Here is a 25,523-nt window from a genome sequence, read left to right as displayed (position 1 = left end):
TCTCTCTGTCTTTTACTGTTTAAGAGGCAGTCTGAGTTACTCCTCAAAGAAAAAAAAAGTGCCTACTCAGTGGGTAAGTTAGTTGCCAAGAGGTACTGTGCTGTCAGATTCTTTTAATTAGACCACAGGCATTCTCCTCCTCCAGTCATTCATTAAACTTCAAAGACAAGCCAAGAGAGTGAAATAAGAAGCATTAAAATTATCTGTCACATTTCAGTGACATCAAATCACCAGTAAAGTTACTTGATTAGTTTTGATATCCAAAAGCACTCTTCTATAGATTTAAGGCAAGAAAGCACAGAGGCCAAACTCACTGGGATAGATTTTTTAAAAGAATGGTGGCCTAACTATTGTGTTCTTCATAGCCATGCTTGAGAACCCAGGTGTGATTGATGGCCCTGGTCCCTCACTCCCTTGAAAAGGCAGGGCTTGGGAGCATAACGAAGTAACATCATCAGCCTGAGAGAAACATTTTACCCAACTAAATACCAAAATTTTTCCCCCCCCCAATTAGGGAGCAATGCTGAGAGGCTCTAAATGAAATGCCACGCAGTCTTACCAAGACAGGCAAATATGGGAAGAAACAAAGTAACTTCAGAGGTCTGACTGATATGCAAGGAACTTCTTCCCAAAAATTAAAGGAAATGAATGGTGTAGCCTTTGGAAACTTACGCACGTTGGTGTCTTTAAGAACTAAGAAGAAAACCATATCCAAGTTCCCACACCATAATTTCTTAAAGCAGCAGACTCTAGCTCTGAATACAAGTCTATCTCCCCAAAGGCATTTTTCCATGCAGGAAATATAAAGCTGAGGATGAAGGAGACTCCCCTAACGAACCAAGATTGTCTCTTGATTTGTTTCTATCACAATCATTGCCTCTGTTTGACAACAGATTGGGTCACAGTCTCCTGATACGTGAACAACAACTACGTGTTTCCTAGATACCAAAAAAAGTTTTGGACTGTTTTTATTTAAAGGAGAGGGTGGCACAGGGGGAAAAATGCCTCTTCCCAGCTTTAATACTAGGCAACAATCAGCGGTATAGAATTTTTGCCAAAGTAATACAGATAATTTGAATGACCCACGATGGAGATTTTGTTATCCATATTTGCCATAGCTTCTGATGCCACCATTCAACATGGCAGTCTAGAAATCTTGTTTCCTTTTGCTCGCTTCTTAAGAAAGTCACAAATTCCTATCACCAGCTATTTCAGATACAGTAACTACATCCCAGCATGTCACCTAATGGCACTGCATGCCTAGATTAAACAAAAAAGTTCTCCAGGTAAATCAAAAAGTCAAACTAATTCCAGGACTGTGACATTAGAGATTTAAAGGAGGACTACTAAAAAACTCAGCAGCGGCTAACTACAAAATTTGGCCCCAACAAACGCTGGGTACTACTGCCTTAAAAATAGAGATAAAATTGCAATGAATTAAGGAAGTTAAAAAGTTATTTATGAAAATGAACTGGAAGAGCTAACACATATGAATACAATGTACAAACCAATAATATACTGCAAAAATTATGATTTGCTGTTTATAGTACGCTGATACTTATAGGCACCAATTGAGATCAGTGCTTTACTGTCTTGGACATTGTACATAAATATGGCAAGACACAGCTACCATCTGGGAGAGCTTACACTCTAACTTTTATATCTGAACGTCTCTAAAAGCTGATGAACTTCTGAGATACAAATAGCTTTTGGTGAACGTATGCATATGTGTGAAATACAATACATGAAATGTGAATCCAGTCACCCCCAAAGAGGATGATGCTACATAGCATTTTACCTGGGCTCTAGGTACTGAATGCAGCAATATATACACAAGAAGAAAGGCATCCCACTCACAAGAACAGAATTGTTTTAAATTCATTTCATAATGAATCTGACTCAATTATTCACTTTCCATGCATAATGAAAGCTGCTACAAAACAGAGTTTGTAGCTTTCTAAACTTCAAGAAAAAACCATGGAGAGTTTGAGGTTTCATTCTGCAGGCATGGTAGGGAGACACCGTGGTGGGGAGACACCAACACTTCCCACAGTCCAAAAAGGCTTCCACAAGCCTTGCAAGAGTGTGGCATTCCTGGAATTTTAGTTACGTATCTACTTTGCTGTGTATTTTTAGAATGCTTTCAACAAAACTCAAAGTTACTTCATAATCAGTTAGACTTGCCTCATCATTCATTGCAATCCTGTCATATATACTGGATAGCCACAAGGGGTACATGCCTTTCTAGTCCCTGTACAGATATTTAAGCATTTTGTACAAGACATTAGATTCAAGTTCTAAAAAATATACTGTAGGAAAAAAGGGAGGAACTTGAACATCAATAAGTTCAATATACTGGTTTTGCCGGAATCTGGTTAATGGTTGCAAACTGAACACTGAAATACAAGCAAGTGGCAAGATTGTACCTACCAAGGTTATATTCCTGCACATTGCTGATATACCCATACAAAGGGCAGTGCCCAAAGATGACGAGCATAACAGCACTGCCATCCCCCAGAGTGACGATGTGTGCTGAGTGGCCAACAACTGCATACTGCTCCTTGGCTTTTGGGATCACTTGAACCCATGACTCATTGTGTATATGGAATACCCAGAGTTGATTGGTCACATTCCCCATTGCATCTATTTTTCCTCCATACATATAGATTTTATTCTGGAAAAAAAAATTGGTTTAATAAAGAAATGGTCAGCCTTTTTGGCATTAACACACCACACATACAAAAGAAACTAACTGCTATGGTTTATAGTTCCCCAACAAATGTCCACCACATATTTTGCAATGTATAGAAGATTTATACTAATAACTCCTGCTAATGGAAAATTAAATGAAAGTCTCCTAAACATCGATGGAAGATCCAACCATTTCACTGATGTTAAACAAAAATTAAGAAAAATTATTTCTCATTATTTTTCCTTTTTAGTAGAAGGTAAATAAAAAACTATTTGAATCCTCCTCAGTCTCACTCTAGAAAAGCATTGCAATAAGTGTACCTTTTTCTTGTTAACTATTAAGGAGTTATGGTAGAGTTTAACAAGGGCAATGCAAATCTAGGGCAACATCTGTCCATCTCCTCCTGGTCTTATTCAAATTATGTTGTCTGATGCACAACATACTTAAGGAGGAAAAAGTAAATTCCCTATGCTATCCTCCCTACCTCAAGAAATATAAAAATGAAAAGCATGTGATTTTAAAAGTCTATGACTGCTAAGCAAGTGAAGAGCCTCAAATTATTTAAGCAGTTAGGATCTATCAAAAGATGACAAAGTCTGAAATTATGTTAATATACAAATGACACATCCAGCCGTATTCTTTGTGTATTTGTATTCAAAAAAATTCCAACACAATGTATATGCCACTAAATTTTTAACTGTCTAGTAGGATTGCCTTAAGGTTTTCTTTTCTTTTATCCCTTGGGCTGCCCTTGCCATTCAGCTAGGTAAGCAATGCTTCTCCCAAGCCATTATATACACAGAACTAAAACAATTGAAAGCAAGAATTAATTAGCACTAATAAATCTACCTACCTCATGTAACGCCAATGAATGACCATATCTGATCTCTACAGAATTCACAGCGCTGTTCAGTGGAAGCCACTCCTCAGAAACAAGGTCATACCTGTATAAATGAGAATTTATGATTCTTCTGTGTAATTTATATGTAAATTTACCTGTCCTTCTCAGGATTTGTTAGGAAAGATATATTAATAAAAAGTGTGAAGACACATCGTTACAAATTATATATAAAAAAAATCTTTTATGGATAAAAGTTAAACTGAAGCAGTATACTTTAAACAAATATACTTTTGTTTCTTTACCATACTTAGTGTTGCACTTCCCTATGCAAAACCAAGAGTGACAACATTCACAACGGAGCTATGCCAATTTATATCAACTGAGGATCTGCCCAAAGGTGTGTCAAAAATAGGTTCTACAAAAGCTCACGGTAAATTCTAACATTCCTACAGGAAACAGTCAGTATTCATAGCATAGTATTTTTTAATTACACTTTCATCATTCAACCATAAAAAAATTCTCTCTAAACTTAATTTGGCACAGGAAATCAACAAGAGAAAGAACCCATCCAAAAAAAAGTTCATAGGCTTTACATCTAGGGAAGCAGCTACGTTTGCAATGCTTACATTTATGTAAAGAAAAATCAGCTTTAAGATAAATCTTTAATGACATGTGCTTAGTGAGATGAAAAAACATGGCAAGACTTTGAAAAAGTAGCTAGTGAAAATGAGGAAGGACTGCCTTGCAATGATATACGAACTTTCAAATAACCTTCGAGTATGGCTTACAGAAACTGCTACTTATGGATCAAACACTGTCCCAAATTCTGAATGCATGACTCTCATTGAAGCTGACAGAAGCTATATGTATGCACTTTAGGGCAGAATTAGGCCCTATACCTTTTAGTTTGTAACACTATCTGGGTCAAGCGGTGGTTTAAAAGCTTTCCACAGAGAATATTAGTGTACACTTAATGATAATTGTATAAATGATATAACAATATTCTTCACAACGGCGGGTGTCATCCTCATTTTACAGCTGAGGGCACAGAGTTTAAATGACTTGCTCAAAGTCATACAGTGAGGCCGTTTTGAATTGGCCTGGTGACAAGAATAGATTCAGCATAGCCAAATCTCAGTCTGGTGCCCTATCCACTGGGATATGGTTCCTCTCTTTCTAAGTTCAAATATCCATTTCAATAGCCCATAGAGCTTCATTAAGCACTCACAACCTGAAATCCTGCAGGTTAAACAGCAGAAACTGTTTTATTAGAGTGAGTTAATTCAGATGGTCTCCGAGAGGATGTAGACTCAGCCTCACTGAAGGTGAGGCAAGACAGAACTTGTAGGGCTTATGAATGAATATACAGAAAATAATAATAGTGAGACAGGATAGTGTTGCAGGAAGGATGGAGTAGGTCAGCAGTTACTGAACCCCACGACTCTGTATGAAGTTTTTTCAAAACTAGCTCCCATCAAACATTAGTAAACTCATGTTGACAAATCCTAGCTTTGGGTAGGGCAGCGGTCTGGACACAGTTTGCAGGATGATGTTTTCTAAAATTAATTCTTGACATCTAATAATATCTTGTACTTGGAAAAGCAAAAATGATATCAAGGTATTTGAGTTTACTCACGCTAAAACCATATGGGAATCGGTATGATTGAACATGTAGCCTCCAACAACCCACATTACATTGCCATTGACAACAGCTTTGTGAGACGCTCTGGGAAGCTTCGGACTAGAGTATTCTTCACGAGTCCAGAATGACTGATTAGCTGGTACAGGGACTGCACAGCCAGGACCTTTTAATGAAATATAAGTTTAAAATGTTGAGAAACACTGTTACAAACATACATGTAAGGGACCATTTATGGATAAAATAAAGCTTCAAAGAAAGAAAGTAAGGACGCAGCTTGTAGCTGTGCCATATTGGGTGGCAATTTCATTGCAGATTTCACAACCTAAGCCCAATACTTGTATGGCAGACCTCAAAAACACTACTAAGATTCCTGAAGCTGGGGATTCAGTAAAGAGAAAGCTTCCCTCTCTGTCAATACTCAACCAGTCCTCTAACACATTATTTGGAGGCATGGTGTACATAAGATGCAATGTACATAAGATCTGGGTCCTAATTACCTGTGGCCATTAAACATTCCATGGGTTTTTCCCCCCATGAGTAGAACTGTTATCTTTGATGCTCTGGTAAATTTGGATATATCCCTGGTGCCCTAGATTTGGGTAATTTAATTTTGCTCATCTAAATTCCTTCTAAAGTTTCTGCCAATATACTAGTCACAATTCCTTCTCTAAACTAATTTGCAGTGTTGCTATGTGCTGTCAAACAGCTGCTGTGCTTAACCCTAGAGGTGACTATATTTCAGTACTATACACATTCACTTCTTAAAGTATTTGGGGATTTTTTTTTTAATGTGACTGACTAATTTTTGCACTTAAAATATACTTATACAAAGAAAATCAATTTTATGTGAGAAACTGAAAATTCCAAGAGGTGAAATTATAGAGGTTTTTAAATTAAAAATGGAGCAAATCACCACACTTCAGTGTGGCAGTACCTGAACAGAATTAGAAACATACATGTTTCATTTATTTTTGAGACAAGTTAAATCCTACCTGAAGGCTCAACTTTGCCTTCAGATACGATCGTACATCCTTATATGTCTTCTAAGATCCATACTCACTTGCTCAAATGGACGGTAAGCAGATTTTTTTTTTTTTTTTTTTTTTTTTTTTTAAAGAGATACATGCTAATGTTTGAGAAAGGAGGACCAAGGCTCTGATGCATGCAGGTCAGAAAGGTACAGCTGGGAGAAGAATGGAATCAGAATGTCTGCTGAGTGAAAACATCTGCCAGACACTATAACAGGGGTGGACAAACTACAGCCCACGGGCTGTATCCAGCCCTTCAGACATTTTAATCTGGCCCTCGAGCTCCAGCCGGGGAGCGGGGTTGGGGGCTTGCCCCACTACAAGTGTGCCATGGCTCCGCGCAGCTCCCAGAACCAGCGGCATGTCCCCCTTCCGGCTCCTACGTGTAGGGGCAGCTAGGAGGCTCTGCGCGCTGTCCCCGCCCGAGCAGTGCCCCCACAGCTCCCATTGGCCGGGAACGATGGCCAATAGGAGCTGCAGGGGTGGTGCCTGCAGACCGAGTAGCACGCAGAGCCACCTGGCTGCAAGTAGGAGACGGGAGTGAGGGGGAACATTCCGGTGCTTCCGGGAGCTACTTAAAGTAAGTGCCACCCAGAGCCTGCATCCCTGACCTCCTCCCACACCCCCACTCCCAGCCCCAGCCCTGATCCCCCTACTGCCTTCCAAACCCCTCAGTCCCAGGCCGGAGCACCCTCCTGCACCCCCAACCCCTCATCTCCACCCCAGAGCCCACACCCTCAGCCGGAGCCCTCACCTCCTCCCACACAACAACCCCCAGTTTCATGAGCATTCATAGTCTCCCTCTTACCCCCGCCCAAATACAATTTCTATACCCACATGTGGCCCTCAGGCCAAAAAGTTTGCCCACCCGTGCACTATAATCTCTGCAGCAAGCAATCCTGATTTAACTGCAAATGTTACACAAGCAAAAGCATCCCCCTCTCAGCAAAAAACCTATCAGGGCACTTACCTTGCCAGCCTGAATTGCACGAGCATCCTTTGGTCCCATTCATGTTGCACTGACCTCTTGCAGGATATCCACAATCCTCTGTGCAATAAGGAATATCACACGCCTCTCCTTTCCAGTGTTCAGAACATTCACATTGAACAGTGTTACTGCCGTTACTGTGTTTGCACTCTCCTCGGCCAGAACAATTATTGGGACACATGTCGAAACTGCAAACACGGGGAAAACAATGTTCGTCAGCAGCTCAATTGACTACCAAGCCACGCATCTTATTGCACAAAGAGGTGCTGAACAATGTTAATACAAAGGTATAAATGTCTGTTCTACATATCTATGCTGAGATAAGATATGGAGTTATGAGTCTATACTTGTTTTTGGTCTAGCTAATATTTTAAGTAGTAACATTAAGAGCAATTTCTGTAACTGAGTCCCAAATTAGGTGAGCTGATGAGGAAACACTATTGATTTGCTAAGTTCTTAGTGCTCAGCAGAAAAAGTGGTACTTTGCTTAGAGTCCCAAAATAACTGACTGACAAGTTATGCTTTTCAGCTCTGAACCACCTTTGCAAAAAGTTTTGTTGATTTGGTCCACAATTTAAAGAGCTGGCTGCTTAACAAGTTAAATCTACAGCAACGCTTCTAAAACAATCCATATACATGCCAGTTATTTATAATGAAAATAAATCACCCCACACCACAACAGTAAAGGATTTCATCAGCCCACATGAGGGCTTTGTAGTAACAATGTGATCTATCCAACAGAACTAGTCCCAATTACAATTACACTTTATTCTGGGACTCACTTAACAAATGCACCGCAGGGTGCACATCAATAACCCAGCCACACACATCCCTTTGGATCGTGGTGCACACAGTACTCAAGTGGAATCAACTGTGGTAAAACTAGTCCTCCAGTATTTTTAAGCAATATCTCTGTTACAGATTCACATTCAGGGGCCTTATTCTTTCAAATCATGGACAGCTGATTTTTTTTAACCACTGACTTTGCATTCAACAACATGAATCAAAGATAGGGATCACTATCCAAAATCCAACTGCACCAAGACTAAATGAAATAAAATGATTTCACTCTCCTTTATAGTAAGGGTAAGAGTGATTTCAAAGCTTGACTTTGAATTCAAACTCCAGCAACAATACTCTGAGCTGGTTAATACATCCAACTTTAAAAACCAACAGAAAATCCTTGCATCCTTTCTGTTAAGGACACATTAGGAGGAAGTCTCTCACCCATAACACACAAAACAACCAAAAATCGAAATAGATTTTTTTAAAAAATTTTTAAAGAAAACTATCTGAAATGAGACTGAGCATGTAGAATTAAGAGAAATTTTAAAATACAGCTTAATATAGCAAGTTCATATCCACCTTCTTTTAAAGGAAGGTAGATTAGTCATAAGCGAATTTATTCAGTGCATTTTTATGTTTGAGTCTCTCACCGTAGTCGATGTATGAGAGTCTGTTTGTTTCAGTGCATCTTGTACAAATGTAAACTCATGAGGGATCCACAGATGCGTCCACATCTCAGGCAGACATGGCCTCATGTTTTTGTGACAGCCTGCTTTCTTCACTCACGCTTCTCTTTGGCTTTTTTCGGTTCTGACATTGTTATTGTCACTATGTAGTACTGGCAGCTGCCAGTAGATGGTATCATGGTTTTTGGTATCAGAGTGACCAAAATTTTCTAAATTAGATGTCTAAAATAAGGCTGCTAAATACATTTTGGCATGACTTTGGAAAGTGCTGAGTACCCTCACCTCCCACTGCAGTCAGCAAGAGCTGCTGGATGCTCAGCACCTTTTGGAAAAAAACAGACCACTTATTTAGGTGCTTAACTAGGCACCCAGTTTTGAAAATCTTGGCCAACGGATTTAAGCCAAGGGCTCCCTAGCAGATAAAAATGTATGAAGTTGAAGGCGAGCCTGGGAAGACACGGATAGCTTGGCCATAGCTACAACATGTCCCCCTGAATAAGCAGCACTCCATGCACTCCCTTCTGACTTTTTTCCCCTATTTAAAACAGCCCAATATAGTTGGTTCGCATGACAAATGCATTTTACGGGTTGATCCACATTTAACATCCAGGGATCCTTAATATATTCCTGTGGTAGAGTCATTTGTAACTGAATTTTCTTTAACCAACCAACATTAAATGTTACAAAGAGCTAAAATTTCCTGCACATGAACACCAATTCACACCCACAGCAAAACAAATCCCACTCCATACAAAATCCTCATACACAACTATACTGAAATAATATTCAGAGGCTGTTACACCCACAAAAGCAAGAGATTCAATTAAATGTCCAATACCTACGAGTATCTCTACCAGCATGTGTACACTAGCATCTTCTACTTATGTCTCTAAAGTGACCACTCTGAAAATAATTAGCCCATTAGGGAATAGCCTAAAGGTATTAAAAAAAAAAAACAGCACTGAGCATAAAGTATACTGTAGCAAATGTTTACAAAGAACCTCTGCATAATGTTTCTTAAAAATATAAACAGGGAAAGCGAGGAAGTTTATTCATAGTCGTTAGACCCAGAGGGGTGGCTCTGCTAAGGCAGCCCAGTAACCAATGGGAACTGAGATGATCTGAAGCTTTTTAGAGATGCCCCCACACATTTCTCTTTATGATAGGTTTAGTCCAGTGGCCTGAGGGAAATTCTTGTGTGTATGCAGGAATGTGAGGAGAAAGGAATGTGAGGAGAAAGGAAAAAGGCTAAGAAGTCATATGCATAAAGGGGATAAATTCTATTGATTGCATGTGATTGTACAAAAATAGTCACTATTACTCATGTTGCATTTACCCAAGTTTACAATCCACATGTGAGATTAATGCTAGTGACAAAATATTAGACACCTTACACAAATTATGTGATTAATTTGCCTCTTGGCCTTCCAAATAAGCTATTTATTAACTTCATGTGTTAAACCATCATTACAAAAAGTTCACATGAATATATTTACCTTTTTAGAAAAGGTAATGAAGGATTAAAACTTAAATTAACTTCCAGTTTCATGTTTCAAGGGCAGCTGTCAGTACCAAGAGAAATAGAGAAAAGAAGTGATACATGGGACAAGAAAGGACGTCCGGAGTAATTAAACCCAGATCCCTGCTCTCTCAGGCAATGCCATCATGTCATCCCATTCATAAACATATCAAGCTTTGTCTTAAAACTAGTTAGGTTGTTTGCTCCCACTTCTCCTGTTAGACCGCTGTTCCAGAACCTCACTTCTCCAATGCTTAGAAACCTAATTTCCTGCCTAAAATTTATTCCTCACCAGTTTATCCCCACTTGTTCTTGTGCCAACATGGTCTTTCAGTTTAAATAGATCTTTTCTGCCTTGGTGTTACCCCACGGCCCATGTATTTATAGAGAGCAATCACAGCCCCTCTCAGCTTTTGCTTTACTATGTTGACCAAGCCAAGCTCTTTTAGCCTTCTCTCATACGATTGGTTCTCCATATCCCCGATAATCCTTCTCTGCAGCTGTTCCCATTTGAATTCATCTTTCTTGAAAATGGTGCCCAGGACTGTACACAGCTGTCTAGGTATGGTCTTGCCAGTTCCTTGTACAGTGGAATTCATAATTCCCTGGCCTTACTGGAAATACCTCTCCTGATCCATCCTTGGAGTGCATTTAGACTGCTCTCTCAATATGCAACATTTACATTTCCTCAAAACCATTTGGAAGAAGTATTACTTACTTATAGGTGATATTAAACCCTGTCAAATTATAGGCAGCATCACTAAAGAAATGCAGTAGGACATAGCCAGAAGTGGCTACAACTTCTGGGATTGTTTCATTGCCATCCTTCTCAGGAACAATAAGACCACTGAAAAAGAAAGACAAGGTACGACGTTAAATATACAGTCATGGGAGCATAACAATTACAGTAACTCTACTATGCACTATGTGTAAAAAATTTAATTCAAGACACAAGCCAGACGATTTCTTAAATTTTATCACTTTGAAGTATTACATATTTACAGTAGTAACCAAAGACTTCCCTATAGAAATATCATCAGATTTAGTGTTTTGTTGAAGAAACTCCTTAAAAACATCTTGAGAAGGGGTGTGGGGGGGGAAATGATAAAGCCCTTAACTTCTTAAATATACCATGGATTTGTCCAAAGCAATTAACTTAGTCTCACATGACATTCTGATTTTTTAAAAAAATGTATTACATAAAATTAATAGGACACACAATTAAATGGATTAAAAACTAACCATTGACAATTTTCAAAATGTGGTTGTTAATGGGAAGATAACAATGATTTGGCCATTTCTAACAGGTTACATCAGGGATCAGTTCTTGGTTCAAACCTATTTAACATTTTTATCGACTATGTAGATGATGATAAAATCTTTGCTGGTTTTGCAAATGACAAAGATTGGTGGGATAGTAATCAGACTTCTTTATTTACTATTACAGAGTGATCTGAATCTCCTCTTTATATGGTCAGAATCCAACAAAATCTATTTTAATGCAGACTAATGGGAATAAAGAATGCAGGATGAGAGTGTCTTGGAAAGCAGTGACTCAGAGACTATGGGATCATTGTAAATCATCTCAACATGAGCTCTCAGTGCAATAGTGCGGCAAAAAACGGGTTGTAGTGTGATCTTTGGATGTATTAAAAGGGGGAAATTAAGTAGAAATAGGGAAGCAATTTTGCCTTTGTAGACACAACATTGACAGGACTGCTACTGGAGTGCCCTGACCAGTTCTGTTCTACACATGTCAAGAACAATGCTGAACTCTTCAGTATGTACAAGGAAGGTCACAAAAATGATCCAGGGGCTAGAAAATAAGCCTTATGATGAAAGAGTTAAATAGCTCAATTTATTTGGCTTATCGAAGAGAAAAGTGACAGGTGACTTCATCACTATGTTGCACTGTACACATGGAAAAGATATCTGATACCAGGGGCTTTCAACCTTGCTGAAAAGGCATAACAGGATTAAATGACTGAAAGCTGAAGTTCAGCCTTAAAATAAGATGCAATTTCCTAGCAATAAGGGTAATTAAACATTCTAACAGCTTACATGGGGAAATTCTGGTTACCTGCCAGAACAGGAGTTCTTGTCTTGTCTTCTTGTTTTTGTATCGTGTAATAGGAGTTCTTTGTGTTATAAAATCTATTGTCCATATGTGTATTCCACTCGAGGTCTGCATGTGCTCCAGGCACCTGAGACAAAAGTTTTTTCATTAAAAGTGTCCACTGGTCCACACCTGTGCCCATCACCTCCTTGTGCTCAAAACAGAGGGCATAAGGGATGGCACAGAATGAGTGCTTCTCCAGTTCTTCTCTACCACAAATCACCTTAGGAAAACATCCAAAGAAAAGGGGAAGGAGAGTGGGTAGTGGAATACACTTAGGGACCACATATCTCAAAAACTTCAGTTACTGTAAGGTAAGTAACCTCTTTTCCTCAGGTGATGGTCCAATTATTCTACTTGACTTGACTTCTAAGCAGTACTCATTGAGAAGGAAAGTACAAGGAATCCTGCTATACCACAATTGCAGGACTGCTGTGCCAAAGGATGTGCCTGCTGAAAAAGTTTGGTCCAGGGCATAATGTCTACTAAGGTACACAGAACCCATATTGCTGCTCTACAGACCTCAAGAAGAGGAACAATGAGGTAGCCTGGTCTCTGGTTGGATGGGCTCTCACCTTGAGGGGGCGGTTGTCACAGCCAGCTCACAGCAAAGCACATTCAAAGACAGTGAGGAGATTGAGCAAAGGAGATGAATAGTCTAGGAGATTTCCCGAAGGGCTTTGTGCTCTGCAGGTAGAAAGCCAAGGCCTGATACACAGAGCTCCATACTCTGGATGTTCAAGGGGTGTTCATTCTCTTCCTTCCCCGACCCACACTGATGCTGGTTCCACCCTTTCAGTGGCTGGCTGTTTCAGTGCATTTTTGGGTCCCTGTGCCAATGAGCAAGATCTGTTCTCCTTTTGAGCTCCTGATACACCCATACTTCGGCGCAGAGTATTATCGGACTTGGAAGGTGTAGGGGAAAGAGGTCTTCTTCCTAGATGAAAATTTGGAAGGGGATTTCTCCCAGTTTTTGTGAGAATTCTTGCTCTTCTCCTGTTTGCTAGAGTCCTTAGCTCTGCCCTCTGTGATTCCAGAGCCAGGTAAAACCATGCTCAAAGGGGCACTTTTGGTAGCCTGCAACAGATGGACATGGAATCTGATGACCCAGGGTTGGACTAGGGTCTCATTACTGATGGAATGGTCAATCTCCTGAGCTGGAACTCTCGGGATTGATGAATTCAGAAGAGAAAGGAGCGGCAGATTTGCCCTGAGAGTGGATATGGAATTCCCCAAGGCAATGAAGGCTAGTGTCGTTTGAACTTGTGGAACTCCTTACCTGAGGAGGTTGTGAAGGCTAGGACTATAACAGCATTTAAAAGAGAACTGGATAAATTCATGGTGGTTAAGTCCATAAATGGCTATTAGCCAGGATGGGTAAGGAATGGTGTCCCTAGCCTCTGTTTGTCAGAGGATGGAGATGGATGGCAGGAGAGAGATCACTTGATCATTGCCTGTTAGGTTCACTCCCTCTGGGGCACCTGGCATTGGCCACTGTCGGTAGACAGATACTGGGTGAGATGGACCTTTGGTCTGACCCAGTACGGCCATTCTTATGTAAGCTGCTAACCAGAATGACCCTTGGGCAGGTGACTTGTAAAAGGCATGCGCTGGCTAGATTACATCTATGTCCAACCATTTTCTCAGTATTATGTGGAAAAGGGTAGTGTGCAGTCCGCTAAAAATCTGATTGTCATGATTACTGAGTGATGTTTACATGGGAAATAGTTCATGGGAGATGTAAAATGTAGACCATTAGGTTGGAAAACTGTTGAAGAGAAACTAGTCATCTGAGATGAGGCAGGATCTCAGGGCTAACACATTCAACATTAAGAACAATGGACATCTGGGGAGACAGCACTTCACTTATTGTCTGTCTACATGGAGACTTACGCATTGACAAAGACACATGAACCTCAGGAGAGTTCTCTGAAGAGGGGGCCACCTGGACTACGAGACAATAGCCTGTAACTGTATGAGAACAGAAGACATGGCACAAGGCGTTATCCATTAGAGAGGAGAAACTCTTTCAGCAGAGGTGTCTTATGAAAGGTAGAGCTGCAAGGACTTCTCATTGGGTGAGAAATAACTTACTAGACAGGAAAATAACTTGTTAATAAGTACAGACCATAGTTTGCATCTTATGTTTTTCTTTACCTGTAACCTCATGCTTCCAGATCTTCATGCTTGCTTTTATTTGAATCTATATCTCACGTTCTGTTAAACTGCAACTTGTATTTACTATAAACCTGTCTAAGTGCCTTGTGCTACGGACAGCATTGAACTCGGGTGAAACAGTGAACTGGGGAGTACTGCTTCCCAGGAGGCAGAGGATCAGTGTACATTGCTGGTGTTCAGCATATAAACAACTGGGTACTCAAGTGTAACAAGTGGAGTGTGTAAATCGAGAGCTTGCACAGAGAAAGAGTGGGGCTTTTGGAGCCTGGAGAGGAGTGCTTGTGTTGCCAACAGCTGGCTGGGGCGAGTTTCTCCTGATGGTAGTGATTCACCCCAAACATCTAGGGTAACCCCACAAAGTGTCACACCACAGTTCCTGAATCCTGAAATCTTGGGCATATTACGTGACACCAAAGAGGAAGGGGGACAGAGAGGGGGACAGAGTCCCCAGGCCCATTCTAATGCTGTTCTAACAAAAATATATCTATTAGAGAACAACTGATTACAAGAAAAATGGATTTTGTAACAGGGATACCAGCAAAGCTATGGATACTGAGAAGTTGCATCTAACAGCAGTAGATAGGAACCAGAGAGGCAGGCAGTCCATGTACCCTTTAGGCCCTCAGTTTGAAGCATGAGGGGGTGAAAGGCGAAGGCATGGACCAATACACACTGCTAATAAAAAAACCTTCTGGTCTCGGATGCACACAGTGCATGCAAACCTTGAGTGGAATACACACAGGGACCATCACTCGCAGAAGTAGCGGTGGTCACCATTGCCTGGAATCTTTAAAAGAGATTAGATGTCTTTCTAAAAGATGGGCTTTAATCACGCTTTGGGAGATATTCTACATGTGCAGAGCATGGAGTGTAGCAAGGTGTCAGACTGCATGGTTGTAGCGGTCCCTTCTGACCTTGGAATCTGAATATATGAATTCCCCTTCTCATTCCCTGCCTTTATGGACCATGGGGATTACAGGCTTGCCTGCATTGCTCTCAGCATGTGCTTAACACTTGCAGCTCTGTCCTAAAACAATAACTAATAATACCACCTCACCCTTATCTTAGCGCTTTTCATAAGTAGTTCTCAAAGTGCTTTACAAATGAGATCAGTATCATTATGTATAATCAAATCTCATGCTTCAGGGCTTTTGCTGGTCATCTGTACAATTAGCCAGATGTACTCTGGGTTTTTTCCCCTTCCTGCTGAAACACTGATAGGCCACTGCGAGAGATGGGGTCTAGCTACAGTCTGACTAAAGTCATTGGCCTCAAAATAGGGGTACCTGGGTGAAATTTAGTGGCTGACACACACAGGACATCATACTGAATAATCTAGTGGTCCCTTCTGGACTTAAATGCTATTTAAAACAAACAAACAAACAAAATCTATGAAATACACTATCCCCGACAAATAATTACAGATCTCCAAAGGCATAAGAATGTATACGAAACAGTGACTAAGGTGAAATCAGAATCTTTAGAAATGTGATGCATAAGGCCATTCAGCAAACAAGTCAGTATAATAATTTGCAAAATCATCATCATCTATTTTTAAATTTAGAAGGCCAAAAAAAACAACACATTGCTAACATAATAGATGAAAAATACATACTGTTTTGGTCTCTGTATAATCTTAACTATCACATGTTTGAACTGGTTCCATTTTTCTGTTGGGTTATCAGTGATTGGCAGGCATGAAAAAAGCTGGTCATCAAATGAACTGCTGAAACTGCACCTGATCGTTGGTGTGCTTGAGCTTTGCTATGTTGAAGGTTGTTCTACTGAGCTTGGGGCACTTGTGCTGTGAATAGGACTATATGCAAGTTTACCACTGCTCTTACCAATCTGCTTTTGATACAGTCAGAGAGGATCTATGTGCTATTCTGCATAAACTGGGCTGCCCAAGAGGGTCCATACAAATCATCTGTCTGTTCCATGACTATATGGCAGAGCAAGTGCTTGCCAGTGGTGACTTTTCTGACATGTTCTAAATCTCGAATGGAGTGACGCAAGGCTGCATACTTGCGCCAGTGCTATTCAACTTGTTCTTTGTCTGTGTCCTCAGCCATGCCACAAGGGACTTGGATCAGGGGATATAGATATATATCCGGTACCGGCGTGATGGCTCCCTCCTTGATCTTCAGAGCCTCGATGCTAAGACCAAGATGCTGGAGAGACTTCTTATCCAGGTATTTTTTGCAGATGACTGCGCCTTGATGGCCTATAGACATGATGACCTTCAGGTCACCACTGACATATTTTCTGAAGCATCTTTGGCCTCACAATCAGTCTTGGGAAGACACAGGTATTGTTCCAACCAGCACCTCATTCCAATGCCCCAGTGCTAGCCATCTTCATCCAAGGCGCACAGCTCAAAAATGTGGATCAGTTTAAGTATTTGGGCAGCACCATCTTGAGTGACAATTCCCTTGATAAAGAAATTTCCTCCAGAATTAGTAAAGCCAGCCAGACCCTTGGCCAACTCTGAACAAAAGTCCTTAACCAAACACAACATTCGTCTCTCCACTAAAATGAAGACCTACAGTGCGGTGGTTCTAACATCTCTCCTGTATGGATTGAGAGGTGAACTCTCTAGAGACATCACATTAAACAGCTTGAGCAATTTCAGATGCACTCCCTCTGCTCAATAATGAGAATTCACTAGCAAGACAGTGACCAATATTAAGATCCTTGAGAGAGCAAACACAACCAGCACTGAGGAAATGTTACTAAAAGCACAACTCAGCTAGACCGGACAAGTCATCAGAATGGAAGACCACCATCTACCAAAACAGATCTTCTATGGGGAGCTGAGTCGGGGCAAAAGAAAGAAGGGTCATCCGTATAAGTGCTTCAAAGTTAATCTGAAGAGCAGTCTCCAGTGGGCTGGCATCAATCCCAAAGAACTTGAGCAAATGGCTCAGAATAGGACTCTGGTGGTCTTGGACAAGATCAGCATGTAACAGATTTGAGTAGGATCGAGAAAATCCATCTCCAGGCTATACGTGAATGGCACCACAGAGCTGTATCATCAATCATCATAGATACAGACTTCATATGCCCGCAGCACAGCCGACTCTGTGCATTGGGGTTCGAACTTTGGACTCGTGTGTAGCCATAGATGAGAACTCAGATAATATCGTCATCATCAGCAGCAATGGACTACCAATCTTAACTATGTAGAAAAAAGAATGGAGGTAGGAAAGCTTAAAGGAACCAACTCGGCTCTTGGAAAAACTCTTTTCTTTATATCTGGCTGGAGTAATCTTCAAGATGTCTCAAAACAGAAATTCTACTCAAAGAAAATACTTCCCTCTTTCTCTCACTCATCACTCTACCAAACAAAGAATTTGGATCATCTAAGGTCACCTAAGGTCTGAGGCAAAATTTTCAAAAGAGCCTAAGTGCAGTTTTCAGAAGAGATTTAGCTCCTAAGGGCCTAAGTCACTGGAAAAATAGGGCTTAGACTCTGGAAAATGTTACCTTCCTATACTAACCCATTATTGGGTTTGCTAAAAGAATCTTTGATATCTGAAGAGAAGGGTGAAATTCTTTAAGTTTAACAATGAGAAAATAGTCAGTCCCCTTCTAATAAAGACACACCCAATATGCATATAGCCATTTTTATCTTATATATTAAAGCGCTGTATTTAACACCTGTGTTTAATGAACATTCTGCTTTTCTGTTTCTAACAGCAAAACTTTTCCCGCATCTCCATCAAACTTCCTCCCACCCTCAACCTCTATTCTATTTTCCAACAGGAATATTTTAACAGTAGCTAAATCGAATTTAAATTAAAACTAGAAGAGTCAAATCTATGTGTAATGAATATTTGACAATATAGCTGCCTTAAAAGGCAGGCCAACCGTGATTATGTTAAACAATGTTTAGTATCACTCTAGAGTAAGCCAAAATTGGACTCAACATTCCAGCCAGGGGTCTCACCAGTGCCGAGCAGAGCAGTACAATTACCTTCAGTGTCTTACATACAACACTCCGGTTAACACACCCGAGGATAATATTAGCCTTTTTGGCAGCTGCATCACATTGACAACTCATTTAGTTTGTGGTTCACTATAACCCCCAGATACTTTTCCACAGTACTACCACCTAGACAGTTATTCCCCATTTTGTACTTGTGCATTTGACTTTTTCTTCCTAAGTGAAGTACTCTGCACTTGTCTTTACCGAATTCTGATGAAAGTCAATAATGTAATGGGGATAATTGGAAAGATGTCAACCTTTAAAAAATGTGCTTTAATCTGGTCCACAATCTCCTGAAGGCCTTACTCTGCTCTAGACTAGCCTTTTTCAGAGGTTGTCATCCCTACGTTCTCTCAGAGGATCTCAGAGAACTTCACAATAGTCAGTTTCGACATACAGGTAAGGTAAGTAAAATTTCCCTATTTTATAGGTGCGGAAACTAATGCAGCAATTGTCTGAGTGGCAGAGTCAATGGCAGAGCTGACAGCAGTACCCAGAAGCCCTGTCTCCATTATATTCTCTCCCCACCGCGTGCTTCGTTTTTAACTAGTCCCATTCTTGTGTGGTTTCTTCTTCCTACAGGATGCAGGCAGCACAGTGCATATACAAGAATCATGTTCTCTTGATACTTTACCTTCCAGTATAAAGGTCAATAGTCTAATAAGCGCTGCCTGCACAAAGAAGAGAGTGGAACAGCTAAGAGACAACTTGAGAACTGTGACGGGACAGAGAAAAATACAAAGATACAAAGGACAACAGGAAAAGAAAAAGGACAAAAGTAACACAAAACTATGATAGAAAGGCTACCAGTACACTTATTCCCCGCACAGTGATGAAAGCAAGGGAGCACCATTTTATCTTAGTTTAACATAGACCAGGCAGGTCAGGTCCTTGAAACCATTAAAGGTCTGATCCTACGTTAAGAGCAATGAAGGTGGACACTTGCACTCATGCAGAGTGCCACAGGAGTCAATGATGCTTCATGCGGGCGCAGGGGCTTGTTCAAATGGTTCTTTTTGCTTGATCAGCACTTTAATATCTAGGTTACATTGTCCTTCTTCTAAACTATGCTAAGAAAACAGTATCAATCTTAGTTTAGCAAATATGTCCCATGAACAAGCTTAATAATGAATTCATGCCACTTCATATGCATTACTCCATTTGCATACCCGTGATTCATTACAGTGAAACCAACTGTTGCAAGGGACAAATGTAAGAACAACAAATGCCTTGTTTTACCACTACAGTGGTGACTTATTAAAATATTTCCAGTGTGTTAAAGTAGTTATTCATGGACAGATGCCGTATGTTAATTTAACAGTGTTAACTCCTATGGTGCCAAAACTTATTTTTCAGTATGAATCCTATTGCTATAAATTAAATATCTGGCACCAAAGGCTTAAGCTCCTAACAATAAAATATCATATTCTTCTTCAATCCATCAAGTGACAATTTTCAGTTCAGAGTCCTTAATTTAAAAAGACCAGGGACATTTTCTACTCTCAAAACCTCTTCAGCTGTAAACAGAGATCCACTTCATGCAAACTTCTGAAAGACATTTGATTAGATACTGCATGACATTTTGATTAAGAAACTAAAATAACAGAAAATCATCTTAGTGCACATTAAATGGATTAAAACTGGCTGATGGGTCTCAAAACATAATTGTACACAAGGAATGATCACTAAGTGTGTGTGTGTGTGTGTGTTTCTAGTAAGGTCCCACACAGACTGGTTCTTGGCTCTATGACATTTAATGTTTTATCAATAATCTTAAAGAAAACAAAATCACCACTGATTAAGTTGGAAGATGGCACACCTTGGAGTAAAATAATGAAGAGGACAGGCTACTACAGAGCTATATGGACCGTTTTGTAAGCTGAGCATAAGAAAACAATGTGTGTTGCAACATGGCCAGATGTTAGGCCATACATCTAGGAACAAAGAATGTATGACATATTTAAAGGATGAGGTACTCTATCATGGGAAGTAGTGATAACAGAAGAGATTTGGGAGTCATGGTAGATAATTGGTTGAACATGAGCTCCCACTGTGATGCTGTGGCTTAAAGGGCTGATGTGATTCTGCAAAGTATAACCAGAGGAAATACTGAACAGGAGTACAGAGGTTATTTTACCTCTATAACTGGCACTGGGTTGAGACCGCTATTGGAATAGTTCTGGCATACACAAGTCAAGAAGATGTTGATAAATTGAAGAGGGTTCAAAGAAGAACCACAAGAATGATTACAGCACTGGAAAACATGCCTAACAGTGAAAGACTCTTGGATGTCAATCTATTCAGCTCATCAAAGAGAAGGTTAAAAGGGTAACTGGTCATAGTTTACAAGTACCTACATGAAGGAACAAATATTTGATAATAGAGGGCTCTTCAATCATTTGTGGGGAGGGATAGCTCAGTGGTTTGAGCATTGGCCTGCTAAACCCAGGGTTGAGAGTTCAATCCTTGAGGGGGCCACTTGGGGATCTAGGGCAAAAATTGGTCCTGCTAGTGAAGGCAGGGGGCTGGACTCAATGACCTTTCAAGGTCCCTTCCAGTTTTAGGAGATTGGAATATCTCCAATTATTATTATTATTATTATTATAATCTAGCAGACAAAGATAACAAGATCTGATAGCTAGAAATTGACGCCAGACATATTCAGGCTAGACATATTCAGACTAGAAATAAGGTGTGCATTTTTAACGGAAAGGGTAATTAACATGGAGACAACCTGTCACGGGTAGTGGTGGACTCTCCATCACTAGAAATATTGTAATTAAAATAATTTTAACTCAATGATATGCTCTAGTTCAATCACCACCATTGTACTTTAGGCAGGAATTAAATTAACAGAAGTCCTGTGGCCTGTGTTATGCAGGAGGTCAGACTAGACAGTCCAGTGGTCTCTTCTGGCCTTAAAATTATGAACCTATGCCTCTCAAATGGAAGAGTCCATTAAATTTTATATCAAGGTTTATATATATATACACACATACGGAGAGCGTAGGTGTGAAGAGCAGGTCTTGCCTCTTTCTCTGAGAGCTTCCAGGACCCTGGATACTAGAAATGAAGACATTTTGAGCAACCTAGCTCACTCCATTGCGAATTCTGGGTTTTCCCTGCAATACGTTCTCTAGAACTTTGAGTTGAAACAAATGTAAAAAAGCTTTTGTTCAGACATCTCTTCTCCAGCAAATATGTAACATCCCTTCCTCGATAAACAGAATTCAATGGATGTAGGCACTAATGTTCGGTAATAAGAAATGCAGCTTTTTTTAAATGCTCAACTTTACTGTAAAAAGCGACAGAGTCCTGTGGCACCTTACAGACTAACAAAAGTATCGGAGCATGAGCTTTCGTGGGTGAATACCCACTTCACCCACGAAAGCTTATGCTCCAATACTTCTTTTAGTCTATAAGGTGCCACAGGACTCTGTCGCTTTTTAAAGATCCTGACTAACACGGCTACCCCTCTGATACTTAACTTTACTTTAGTTAAGTTCCATCCAAAATATCAGATTTGGACTGAATGAGGCATAGACGTTCTCTGTGCATTTTATTCCACTGCCCATCACTATAGTATCTGAACAGCAGTGAACAGACCTATTTCTGGCACTGATTTGTTAAGTGTCACTAGCCATATAAACTTCTTGGTGCTTCAGTTATTCCATTTGTAAAATGTAAGCAATGATATTTGTCTTCATTATAGAGTGCTATAAGGCACATATAACAAACACCAAGCTTATTTTTCTAGGCCATGGCACCTTTGGGTGGAAAGAGCAGGAAGAAAAGGCTCAGCATATGCTCAAGAAGTCAGAGACAAGGTTCTGACAGCACAATTCTAGGTTGGTTGCGATGAGATATTTCAATACACCAGTGAGCAGTTGCTCTTGCATATGCAAGCGGATTTGTTATCTAATAGCTATGAGCAATTGAAAATGCACCACAGTAAATCTATACCAGCATATTCGAAGATACAGGTTTGTAATTAATGCTTATCACCCCACATAACAAATCTTAACTTAGCAAATAGGGAGTAGAATAGAAAAGGAAATGTGCAACACAGACTATTACTACTACTACATCTCGTGTTATAGTGCCCTGAAGCTCTAGTCAGATTAAGGCCCCATTGAGGTAAGCATTACATAAAAACATCGTGAGAGACATTCCCTGTCCCAAATGTATGAGTTTATTAAAGATCAGATACATCAAGTGGTTGTAACAAAGAAATGGAGGTAGAATAAGGAAACAGCGGAAAATATGGTTACGTAGACTAGCAGTGCCCACAAATTTTCAAGTTTCAGGTCAAACAAACGGAGTGACTTAAAACCTGCATTACACACATTTTCTTATCCCTATTTCCTCATCCTCCCTACATTTGTTTTACACCCAACTTTTTGCATTTTGTCTAAGCTCTTTGAGGATAAAATCCGTCTCTTCCTATGTGTCTGTATTCCCCCTTTTGACTGGGACTCTGGATGCTATTGTAATACAAATAATACCACTCTCACATGTTTTGTGCATAATCGTTAACCCCTGTTGGCACCTGCTCATCCATTATCAGTTGGCAATTTACTCTAGGCATCATGGTAGAAGCATGTCTTGAGAAAGATAGGGTACATAGATCTTGCAGATTAGTTCAGGTAGGATGTAAAAAAATGTTTGTGGGAGAAACTGGTGGAGCACGGGCCGGGGGGAGGAGGACGACACAAATGTGTTCTATGAACATGCAAGCGGGAGGTTAAGTTGTGAAGCGTCTTAAAGGTACGAACAATAAATTTTATCTGATGAGGAAGAAAGGGGAGCCAGCAGAGGGGCTCAATTAACATGCTCAGGATGACAGGTCAGGAAAATTATTTTAGCAGCTGTATTTTGAATGGTCAGAAAGACACAAGAGGAAGAGGTAAGAGCTTGGACACGTTCTAGCAATATGGAAAGTGGGGGGGAAGGCTACATCTTAGAGGCATTATGTAAGCAGCAGCAAGATTTGGGTAGCATTCACATTATTTAATACCAAATTTTGAAGGTTTAAAAGCATACACCCTGCAACCTTTAATTCCTACAAGTTCTCTGCCAGCATAGTCAATAAGGGAAAGAGGTGAAAAGCTAAAGAAAGTGATAACAATAAATATTAAAATTCAACCCAAGCAAAGAAAAGTGAGACATTATGGGCATAGTTCCTTAAAAATTCTAAACAGTTCTCTTGTGTTATGGTGCTAGGAGGAGAATTTTTGAACAGATGCCTTTTTTCACCCTTCATCAGGATTAGAGGCATCTGCTATTTCTTCAAAATCAGTTTAGAGAGCAAATCAGCTCTGTACTAATGAAGAGTGTAATTCAAATGCCAGCTAAAGCAGCAATTAAACAATAATTGAATATAATTTTGCTACCTCAAAAGCGCCACTGCATTATGCTCAAATTTTCAGGCACAGACTTCCTGGTGATTTGCAACATGATTTTAAACTATGAATCACAAATTTTAATGCTATGAACTACCTATAACCTCATTCTAAAAACCAACTAATTTGGGGAAAATATATAAAAACTGGAAGCACATATCATGCTTATTCCACCTGTTCAGCAATGTACCAAGAATCAGCTTGATAAGAGCTGATGACTGAAGTCAGGAAAAAGAAATTGTTTTCCCAGCTCAGACTTTAGCCAAATTGATGACCAAAGCCAAGTCACTTAAATTTTCTTTTTAAAGCCAAACATTTCCCCATATCTAAAATAGGAATGAGAATAATATGATATCCTAATTGTGCTTCCTCTTTTTGAGCCCTAAATACAGATAGAGTGTTTACAGCAAGGGTGGGCATCTGAGAATAGAAACTGTATGGTGGGCCATGAATGCTCACAAAACTGGGGTTGGGGTGCAGGCTCCAGGGTGGGGCTGGGGATGAGGAGTTCAGGGTGCGGGGAGGGGGGCGCACCGGGCTGGGTAGGGGTAGTAGGGTGTTTGGGGGAGGGGGGAAAGGATTTTGGTTGGGGGTGCAGGCTCTGGGGTGGGGATGGGGATGAGGAGTTTGGGGTGCAGGAGGGTGCTCTGTGCTGGGACCGAAGGGTTGGGAGGGCAGGAGGGGAATCAGGGCTGTGGCGAGGGGTGAGGTGCGGGGAGAGGCTCAGGGGTGCAAGCTCCAGTCAGCACTTACCTCAAGTGGCTCCCGGAAGCAGCGGCCATGTCCCCACTCCGGCTCCAATGTGGAGCCACGGCCAGGTGGCTCTGCACACTGCCCCTGCAGCTCCCATTGGCTGCAGTTCCCGGACAATGGGAGCTGCGGGGACGGCACTTGGCGCGGGGGCGGTGTGCAGAGCAGGGCCATGCCGCTGCTTCCAAAAGCAGTGTTGAGCAGACCCCAACCCTGCTCCCCGGCTGGAGCACCGGAGCGGGACAAGCCCCAGACCCCGCTCCTGCCGGCTGCAGTTTGCCCACCCCTAGTTTACAGGAAGCATCCTTAAGGTATAACAGAATGTTAATATTTACATTTTCAATTAAAGTAAAAAAAATAAACAAACATTTGTTTTTAATAAGTTACAACCTTTTTTGTCTTTCCTTTCCCTGTCCATTGTCTCTACCTCATTCTTGTTCCCTTTTCTACGTACCACATAGAAAGGCTGTCGTGTCTAGAGCAAATGCAATGTATTTTTGGAACATAACTTACACTTCAGTTTTCGTGTAAAGTATGATGGTAATTCTGGAAACGGTAGCACAGCTGGCCCATAGGAAAGGATTCAAGTCCAATGTGGGTATTACCAATTCATATGTATATTCTGGAATCTATTTCCCTCAGCTGAAGACGGCAAGAACATAAGGTGGTCTGTTGCTACAAGAGTAAACTATATTCCATTTAGGTCTTCTTTCTGCACTTAAAACTACCCTCTTGGCACCAGTAGCCATAATGCCTTAGGTTACAACCAATACTGCCAAATCTCTCTACCTGTATTCATCTTTACAAGGTCCATCACTGTGGTATCCAAATGACTTCATGAGAAGTAAACAAGAATCTCTCTTCCAAAATTACTGGAAGAAACTAGCTTTACGTTTTGAGTTTTATT

The 25,523-nt window shown here is 40.5% G+C and overlaps 1 protein-coding gene across 5 annotated transcripts in view; it reads right to left on the bottom strand.

Moving 5' to 3' along the window:
* Window positions 1–25,523, bottom strand: part of ATRN (attractin) — a 231,779-nt gene that overhangs the window by 154,368 nt on the left and 51,888 nt on the right. For 4 of the 5 annotated variants that reach the window (XM_039540648.1, XM_039540651.1, XM_039540652.1 and 1 more), the window contains exons 4-8: window positions 10,901–11,029; window positions 7,174–7,379; window positions 5,170–5,338; window positions 3,546–3,636; window positions 2,431–2,674 (exon numbers count right to left, since the gene is read on the bottom strand). In XM_039540648.1, the coding sequence (XP_039396582.1) occupies window positions 2,431–2,674; window positions 3,546–3,636; window positions 5,170–5,338; window positions 7,174–7,379; window positions 10,901–11,029 (839 nt within the window). Of the gene's footprint in view, window positions 1–2,430; window positions 2,675–3,545; window positions 3,637–5,169; window positions 5,339–7,173; window positions 7,380–10,900; window positions 11,030–14,191; window positions 14,214–25,523 lie in introns of those variants that run through there. The other variant, XM_039540653.1, reaches the window with a different exon arrangement.

This window comes from Mauremys reevesii, linkage group 5 (genome assembly GCF_016161935.1).
Source record: "Mauremys reevesii isolate NIE-2019 linkage group 5, ASM1616193v1, whole genome shotgun sequence".
Classification (NCBI taxonomy): domain Eukaryota; kingdom Metazoa; phylum Chordata; order Testudines; family Geoemydidae; genus Mauremys; species Mauremys reevesii.
The sequence above is the reverse complement of the archived record's forward strand: the minus strand, read 5'-3'. Positions and strand labels throughout refer to the sequence as shown.